Here is a 9614-nt window from a genome sequence, read left to right on the forward strand (position 1 = left end):
AATAAATAAATAAATAAATAAATAAATGGGTTCAAGGGCTGAGTTAGAACTGCTTGGTCAGCTTGTTACACCCCGGAAGTCTTCACTACAAAAAATAAGATTCTGAAACAGGGATACATCTAACTGCTCATCATTCTCCCCAGTTCTCCACCACAGCCTCCTCATAAAGAATGCCTGCTTTCAGCACTAAAGATGCCTGCTATGCTGCGCCTTACTTTCCCAGCCCCTGAAACAGGAGATGTTAGCTACCCAATCTGTCTCAAGGTCAGGAAGGTGCCTGCTATTTCCTCCCTGTGCACTTTCTCTGGTACCTAAAAGCCACGGACTTCACCTACTCCACTTGGTCTCAGGAGCCATCCTTCTGAGCCCTGGACACCCTGCCTCACAGATGTCCCCAGATGCACTCTCAAACGCCAAAGACAGAGGAGCTCATGACAGGAGATGGGTGGCTTTTGAATACGTCAAGCTCAAGATGAGGAAAGCTAGCCAGGAGGGATCTGGTACTGTCTGTCATCTGGGATTTCAGTCCTGCAGCTCTGGTTATCACCAACAAATATAGCAGGTGTTGCTGACTAAAGCCTTCACCACTGAGCCAGCCGGGCTCTCTCTCTCTCTCTCTCTCTCTCTCTCTCTCTCTCTCTCTCTCTCTCTCTCTCTCTCTCTCTCTCTGTGTGTGTGTTGTCTTGCAGGAGTCCACAGAACCCAGGAGACCCAGATTCATGGGGACAAAGGCCAAATGCCTCAGCCTGGAAGGTCTGTACAAAACCTGTAAGATGAACCAAAGGGACCAAAGGGTAGCTCTGCCTCTGAAAATATATACTAAGTAAGCTTCCTTCACAGGGATGCCTATGGGCCACATTGGCCCCAGTCTAAATTTATATTTGGATGTGTGGATGTTGTGATTGATGCTCAGTACTCTTAGTGATGTATTTGGAGACAGGGTCAAACCTAGAAAACAAAAACCAAACAACAACAAAAACATAAAAACAACAAAGCAAGCAAACAAACCCTGGTGCACTTATAAGAGAAATTGTAACATAGATACATCTAGAATAAAGACCATGAGAAGTCCCAGAAAAAGAGGCTACTCCCACTTTAAAAGTCCTAAAATGCTGATGGAATGATCAGAACTTCTGGACTCTAAAGTGAAGTGATTATCTAATTTTTATCAATAAACAATCAGGAGTCAGATATTGGGGTAAGAAACTGATCAGAGAAGCTGCGGATAAGCCACCAGTGACTTCCTACCTCTTCTGTTCCTTCCTCAAAACGAGCTGAGATCCTCTCTAAGTCCCGCCTTACTACTTCCTCAGTCCTCCAAAACCTCAATGGTTAATTTTGGTTGGCTAGTGGCTAGTTCCGCTCTGATTCAAAACAAACTTTATTGTCAGAATGTAATCAAATTATCACAACAGTAAAGAGCTGGAATGCTGCACATCCAGAGTCCAATCTTGGACCTTTCCTTTTGTTCTCCTGCCCACTCATGTCTTACCTAACACTCTAGCTACCGGCAGGAGAAACCTTCTGGAATCTGAGAATTAAGAACATTAAGAACATCAGACAGAAACTGCCCTGCCGTAAGCTATCCCATCTGAGCTCCCACCAAAGCATTTACAAATGCCTCGATTTATGTCTTCATTCTATTCCATAACAAAGTAAACTTAATGAAACCCTTTCTACATTTTTTTGGGGGCAACTTAAATCCATGTTCCTAGAAACAACTCATCTTGGCTCAAATATCTCATATTCTCTTTGAGGATTTTTTTTTGGTCAAAATATGTGGGAAACATGGCCATCCAAGAAGAGTTACCACAGTGGGGAAAAAGCCACCAACCCTCTTGGCATGTTATCCGTGACAACTAGCCTTCAGTACTGTGAGGTAGAGTCTGTTGCTCAGCCTTCCCAGCCTGCTGAGCTCTGATGAGTAACCTAATGCAGGTATTACAGTCAGAGAAGAATGATGGCCTGGAAGATCAGAACAGCCATGTCTTTAATGTCACAGCCTCTAGATTCCCTGATGACAAACATTTCACACCTAAAACTATTACTTTTTGAGGAGCATTTTCCTCAAAACAACATAGTCACATGGTATTTTCCTCTGTTTGTGGAACAAGACAGGATGTAGCCTAAGTTCCTTGATACTCAGTTGATGGCTATCAGTAATCTCAAATGCCAAAGTCAGGTCCAAACTGCAGAGGATCTGATTAATGGGCAAGACGTACAATGTATCCAGAGCTTGTGGGTTGGTTCTGGTGTGTGCACTTAAAACACAAATGTCTAAAATATGAGCTAACTGAGTATGGCAGACTGTATAATGGCCCCTCTCGCTAGTCAGCCGGCTTTCTGGCCCTGGGAGACAAACGTGAGAAAAACCAACCTTGAGGAGAAGTTTACTTTGGCTCCCAGTTTTAGTCTGTGGTCAGTTGGCCCCATGGCTGAGGCTGGGTGAGGCAGAGCATCTAGGTAGAGGTTAGAGTCAAGCTGCTCAAATTATAGCAGCAAGGAAGCAAAATGGGGAGGAAGGTGTGCAGCTCCAATGCCCCCATGAACAGCGTGCCTTAACTTCCAGTACAAGGCTGGCCTCCTATGTGTGCCATCTCCCAACAGCACATCAGGCTGGAACCTTTAGCATGTGGTTTCTAAAGGGATATTTAGGATCCAAACTACAAGAGCCTTCCCCACTCATATTTACACCCCAACCCCCAGAACCTATAAATGTTATTCCGTGTAAATAAATTAAAACGAGGTAGGAGACTATCCTGAACTATCTGGATGGGTTGTAAATGGACACCAGAGAGTTGTGATAACAGGAAGTCAAGAGGGAGATGGTCATGTGATGATGGAGCGTATGGTGACTGTAGGCCCAGTAGACAAGTACGACAGTGTCTCCAGAAGCTAGAGTCAAGTCAATGAATCCTTCCTTCCTACTGAGATCCTGCAAAAGGAGCCAGCCCTACGGCTTTCTTGATCTAAGACTCGTTTTTTGGACTTGTGGCCCCTAGAACTATGAGAATACACTGGGCGCTTGAAGGCACTCAGTTTGAACTAATTCTTGTTGTGGCCACAGAGAACGAACACAATAAGAAAGAACCATGTCCACACTTTCAAGCTCCCTGACATTAATGCTGTAAAAGCCAGGGGACATCTAATACCCTGGGTTGGTTAACACCCAGCTCACTGGGCCACACTCCATAGATTTATGGTTCAGCAGGGCTGGGCTGAGGCCCAGGACTCTGCATTTCCAACATGGTTCCAGATGAGGTGGATGTACTGCATACTTTGAAAACCACTGAGGCAGTTTAGAATACAGTTATAACCACAGCTAAGGATCTGGGAACCACCACATACAAGTATTTATGTTATCTATTTCCTCAACTTTTTCTATGTGGGTCAGGGTTTTAATTAGCCTGCAGAACCAGTATGGAAATCAAATGTACTACTACATTATATCAATTCCTGTTTCATACTCTACCACTCCTAGCAAAACACACACAGAACCAAAAGTAACTTCCTCAAGGCAACTTGGGTCCCCTATCTTACTTCTCTTTGCAGACAGCTACAAGCTGTCTTACTTCTCATCAGGCAGTCTCTCAAGCCCAAGTGGTCTTTAACCAAATATGAAATAGCTTTCCTGTGGGTGGCTGAGATTATACAACACGTGTGGCTGCCAAAGGGACAGGGGAGGGGGTACTGTAGGCCCCTCTGTGGGGAGGGGATGAGGGCGAATTCTGTGTGCTGCAAAGCTTAGGAGAATCCTACAGAAGAACTGTGCCAACCATTCAACAAGACAGTCCAAAGAAGAGGTTTAAAGGCCATCTTCCAAACCAGGACACTCTGACTTGCCTTACTACCACTATCAGAAGTCTACTAGTCACCTACAGTGGTACCATATTCCCTCTCTATCATTCTAACATGGTACACATTACTCCCTAATCTCTCAGAGTAGAAACTAGCTAGGGGCATTACAGATCCCTGAAGCAGCTCTCCAAATACCTGCCTCTCTGGATGCCAAAGGTTTGCTTTGCCATCTTTATAGTCAAGTACCCACCTGCCACGGCTAAAACTGGACAATGCTCCCCTGAAGTCTTCCCAGACAATGCCAGATACTAATCTATGGCCTGCCTCCACCCATTGCTGTTTCTCGGGGCATGCACACATGTAGGAACCACTAAGATAATGGAGACAACCATCCCCAAACCCAGAGGTACTCAACAGCTACCCTGTTACTACAGTAAAGAAGCCTCTCATACCCCATGTTTTAGCCCCTAATCAGAAATGTATCAATGGAAGGAATCTTGTATTTACCCTCCTTGCTTTTGTTTGGAAAGGATTCCTCAGCACCTTTGGGGACAGAAGTCTGACACAGAAACCACCCTTTCCCTCTTGGTACACTCCCCACATTACCTCTACCCTGCCTGCAGAGCCTAGCTACTTCTATGGCTGCCAGCCCACTCTGGAGCACAAGTGCCATGGCTTCTGGCCAGATATAGTCTTTCACCCAGAACAGGCCATTCTGTACAGACCAGCCAGGCATTCACTTCAAAACATAAACCACAAGCTACCTCTCTAGTCAGAATCCTTAAATGGCTTCCAAAGCATTTAGAATCAAATCCAAATTCTTTTCTTTTTTAATAATATGCAGCCATAGTTGGTTGGGAACTCACTATGCAGACCAGGCTAGCTTAAAGTTCATAGATTTGCCTGTGTCTGCCTTTGCCTCCAGGGTGTTGGGTTTGAAGGTGTGTGCAAATCTAAAATCTTTATCGTCGTTTATATCCTGAGGGCCCACACCCCGCTAATTCTCACAATCACAAGCACAGAGGCTTCTATTTCAAAGCTATCCAGTTCTTCCCCGGGTCTTCCTAAGTCCTAGCACTGGCCACCATAACCTCAGGTTCTTTATCACCATTTCAGCCATTGACTTGTCTTCAACATGCTCAAACTGCTATAATAAAATCAGACTTACAAACTTATTTCTCACAACTGCCAGGCCCTAAGGCAAATTCAGTGCCTAGGAGAGCCTGATCTTTGGTTCACAGATGGTCTCTTAGATGGCAGAATCACGTGGCTGTCAAGGACTGATGCCTTTTACAGTGATGTTACAGGCATCATGGAAGCTCTATGATCATGACTTAATCACCTCCAACCACCCCATCTCTTCAAACAACCACACTAGTGGCAGAGCTTAAAAACCTTTCTGGCCCCCTTCCGTGACTCTTTCTAGTTCACACATATAAGTCTTCCATCTCCAATACAAGACAAACTTAGAGACACTGTCTCACTCAAATATATATTTATATATATATGGCAGGTTTTCCATGAAGTATTTTTGGGTGGGATTTTACCAGTAGACAGCTAGGTTTCATTCAGATGCCAAATAATATACTGCCCACACAAAACTGGAGGCTTTTCATCTGTATGCTCTATTTGTATCTCTTAAATCAAGGGTATCAACTTGAAGTTCAAGCCCCCCGGTAATATTTCCATCTTACAAAGGAAGGTACGTGGGCTGGCATTAACGGAATAAGAACTAAGCTGGGTGTGCAACATGTTACTGTGTTTAAATCTAACAACTCTCAAAGTAGGTGTGATTAGCCCTAAGAGGACACTGCTGACAGAAAGAGGTAGGTAGGTAGCATTAGAATAGGAGGCCAGGTCTCTTCAGCTCCAGTTTTTTGGCCCTCAACACCAATGTGGGAATATTCTTACTGTTGTGCCTAATCAAACTGTTGCTTCTCAATAACAGATGAAATGGTGCCTCCTACACCCACACTTGAGAATGCCCAGTGGTCTTTGCAGAGTGGTCTGTGCATACACACAGCCCACACTCTCTGTTTCCTAAGGTAAGACGTTTTCTTCACTCACACGGTAAAAACAACAGAGACCATGCTTCAGGTCAGAGAAATGTCTCACATCTACTTGAGGAGAAGGCCAGGTTTTAGGTCTGTCATTATTTAGGCCTAGTTTTGTTGTGGGGTATCCATTACACTGTGAAGTCAAATCAACCTTGGGTCAGGAGGCAGAGCCAGCAACTAGTTGACAGAAAGTAATCAGAGTCAGAGGGAGCCTAGAAGAGGGATAGAGACACACAGGAAGTCGTAGGGAGGGGCTTTGAGGTGGGGCGGGAAGATCTATGTCAGAGACCTCCGCTTACAGGGAAGGTTGGCTAGCTGCTCTTCAACCTCTCTGAGCTAACTAGCTGGTTTCCATCCCAGCCTCTGTCTCCTGAGTTCTATTGGCAAATACCACGATGGAGATTTAGTTAAAGCTACTTTTGGTGGCAACAGCAGGAGGGGGATCCAGAGGGTGGTAAAAGTTTGGCTGAAACTGCAGGAGACTCAGGTGCAGCCACTATGCCAGCGGATGCTTGAGTTGACCTCTCAGGGCCTCAGCTTTGCATCTGTAAGAACACCATTACAGATGATATGCAGAGAAAATACAGTTTGTGTGGGGTGTTGTGCACATGTTCATGTGTATGTATGCGAAGGTGCACATACATGCATGTGTGTGCAGAGGCCAGAGGTTGACATCAAGTATCTCCCTCAGTTAACAGTAATCTGTCTTTCAGTGAGGCAGGCATTCTCACTGAATTGCAAGCTCATCAATTTGGCTAGGTCAGTCAGTCTTCAAGCTCCAAGAGTCTTTGCATGCCTGCCTCTCTAGCAACCAGCCTCTCCCTTCCCCCACATGGGTGCTGAGTGTACAAATTCATGCTCCCACACTTGGTAGTAAGCACTCTAGAGCACCGCACTCTCCAGCTTTAAGATGTGCTCTAGATGCAGGTACTTCATATTTTCTAGATAAGATGCTACTGGAGCCATTTGTGGGTGGGCATCATGAATTCTCATTAGCAATGCTCTCACCTGTCCCAGTCCCAAGGAGAGCAATCAACAGGCATCCCTAGCACCATTTATATTGATAAGTTTCATTTTCAAAAGCTTGCCAAGATAAAAATTACATATCATTCAATATTTACATAGCTCTTTCTGCTCTTAAGTGTACCACACTTAGGGAAACTGTTTGTCAGGCTGGATGTTAACCAGATTAAAGTGAATTCCTTCTGTTGAGATATGCTGGTCCCTGCAGGGAAAGTATTATCCTGATTGGCCTGAGCCCAATTCTGGTTAAAGCCATTCTGGTTTTACTCACATTGTGAGTCAGAGAAGAAAAAAAAAAAAAAAGAAAAAGAAAAAAAAAACACTTAAAACTGGCGAAGTTTCTTAGATTCTACATGCCAAGATGCCCCTTCTTCAGTCAAGGTCAAATGATTACATCTGACCCCCACCTAATATGATGGTAAGGGAAAGGTGTAAAGCCTTACACTTTAGTAAAATTCCCACTTCATAAATATGTGCCATACCTTGGTCACAAAAACCCTTTCTGCCTAGTCCCCGATGTCAGGAGGCTTTCTATGAATGTAAATAATCTTTTTCAAAATGCCCTCCACCCCCAAAAAAGTTGGCCAGTAAGTCTGTATCCTCATCTCCTCCTCTTTTCTTGAGTGATTCACGAAGCCCTGCAAGGCTCCGGTATACAAAGCCCAGTTGGCTGCACACTAACTGCAGAGATTTGACTCTTCCAAGGGAATCAAACGGCTCTGCGGGGAATCCAAAGAGATGCTGGAGAAACCAGTGCACTTCCTGTGCCACAGGCCACAAATTCCTAAGTTCTTGGCTAATAATAAACAGCCTAGAAAGGACTTAGCCTTTTTCCTGTTCTCTTCAATTCCACGTTTTACCCTTCAATCAGGATGTATTTAAGACCCAGCGGAGGCTCACAGCAACTCTCAGAACTCACGCTCTCTTCTGGCCAGCGGTTCCCTGAATACAAGAATCCCTTGTGTCGAGCTCTCTAGGGACCCAAGACCCAAGAAAATAGCTCTAACTTTCAAGGTTGCAAAGCAGTTTAAAGACAGAGGCCTCGGAGCAGGGAGCGGCCCTAACCCAAGGTCTGCACTCTTTTTCAGTATTTAGAAAGTCTTGGAGCACCCACACTTCTGCGATACCGGGGTAAAACAAAGCAAAGGGAAATCTAAGTTTGGAGGGGGGGGCGGGGAGAGCCAGAAGCGTGCAAAAGAGCAAGTGCACAGCTCTCCCACGTGGGCCGAGTCAAGAGAGCGGAAGCGCGAGTCCCGCAGGGCAGGAGGGACCAGCGCAGCAGCTGGGCCACGTGTCAGCTCCCGCCTGCAGCATCTCCAAAGGGGAGTGGTACTGAGGAAGGGTGGCAGCGGGGAGCAATTCACCCATCGCCCCCCACCAGAGCACCGGCTACCACCGTGAGCCCCGGGATGCAGAAGGTCCAAAGGCTGAGGACACTGGGGTGTGTTGGAGGCCAGTGCCGAGCCGCTGCACCTCTCCGCCGTGCGCGGGTGGGGGGTGTTCGGGTTGGGGACACAGCCGGGAGGCGCGGCCGCTGCGGAGGGGAGAGAAGGAACCCGGCAGGGCGGGCCCATCTGCAGCCTGTAGGGTGATCTCACCTTCACTGGCGTGCAGGCGGCACCCGAGGCCATGTCTGCACCAGGGAAGTCGTCTGCGAGCGGGAACGCTGGACCGGGAGGACACTGCGGGACCGGCGCAGCGCGGGACTGAGCTGTGCGGGGGCCCCTGGGCCCTGGCTCCTCCTCTTCCTCCCGGGGAGCGTGGGATTGGCTGCTCTGCTGGCACCCTCCTCCTCCTCAAATCAGGTTCCCGCCTTCGGACCCTTCTGCGGACTTTTTGGGTTCTCAGTGCTTCTCCTATCTTGCCGCGAGATGGCGGGTCCACGATCAAGGTAGAAATGAAGCCACTTAGGACGTGCTTGGCACATCGTCTTTTAACTTGTTCATAAGAACTTCGCGATATGGCGCAGTACTTCCAGGTTTGCACCGAATTGGCTGCCTCTGTGGCCTTGGCTGTAAAACCAGGCCCTGCCGCATTCCTGCGGGGCTTTTGGGTGGGCGAAGGGAGGCTGAAGGGTGCTAGCCGAGATTCCCGCCCCCCCCTGCGCTCTGATTTACAAACTGGTTTATTCATCCAGTTTGGTGGAAGGCTTTTAAAGAGACAGGACTCTGCCTAACACTCAGCCTGGTATCACTATGCAAGGGGCATTTTAAGTACTTCCTACAACGCCTAATGGTGCAGATTTGCAATCCCAGTCAGTCCTGAGGTCAGAGCAGCAGTATGGCAAGTTCAAAGTCTGGTTTGGCTACAGAGTGAGTTCAAGGCCACCCTGAGCTATATTGAGAGCTTATCTCAAAAAGTAAAAAGAGAGCTTGGTATTTAGTCCAGGACTAGAGTGTTTACCTAGCATCCAAGGAGGTCCTAGCTTCAATCCTGAGTCCAATAAAACAAAACAAAAGTCAAAATAAAACTTCCTATGCCAAGGCAGCATACAATACAACAGGATTCAGAATCAGGACCTGTGTCTCCATGATGCAATACTAGCAGGACCCTCACAGATCTCAGCGGCCATTCCCTGGATGTTCACTGATTCTCAGAGGCCCATACCTTTTCCACAGCCTTTGATGGACTAAATTGTACCAAACGGAGTGCTGAGAGGCAGCTATCATTTTCCTAAAGCTTTATTTCAGCTGGAGTGATGGCTCAGCAGTTAAGAGCACTAGCTGCTCTTCCAGA

The 9614-nt window shown here is 46.8% G+C and overlaps 1 protein-coding gene across 1 annotated transcript in view; it reads right to left on the bottom strand.

The window, feature by feature from the left end:
• Positions 1–8672, bottom strand: part of Mtap (methylthioadenosine phosphorylase) — a 33906-nt gene extending 25234 nt beyond the window's left edge. Inside the window, exon 1 of the mRNA XM_027400399.1 lies at positions 8477–8672. Coding sequence (XP_027256200.1) covers positions 8477–8509 — 33 coding nt within the window. The 5' untranslated portion in view covers positions 8510–8672. The remainder of the gene's footprint in view (positions 1–8476) is intronic.
• Positions 8673–9614: the final 942 nt, after the last annotated feature.

Source organism: Cricetulus griseus, chromosome 2 (assembly GCF_003668045.3).
Source record: "Cricetulus griseus strain 17A/GY chromosome 2, alternate assembly CriGri-PICRH-1.0, whole genome shotgun sequence".
NCBI classification, from domain to species: Eukaryota; Metazoa; Chordata; class Mammalia; order Rodentia; family Cricetidae; genus Cricetulus; species Cricetulus griseus.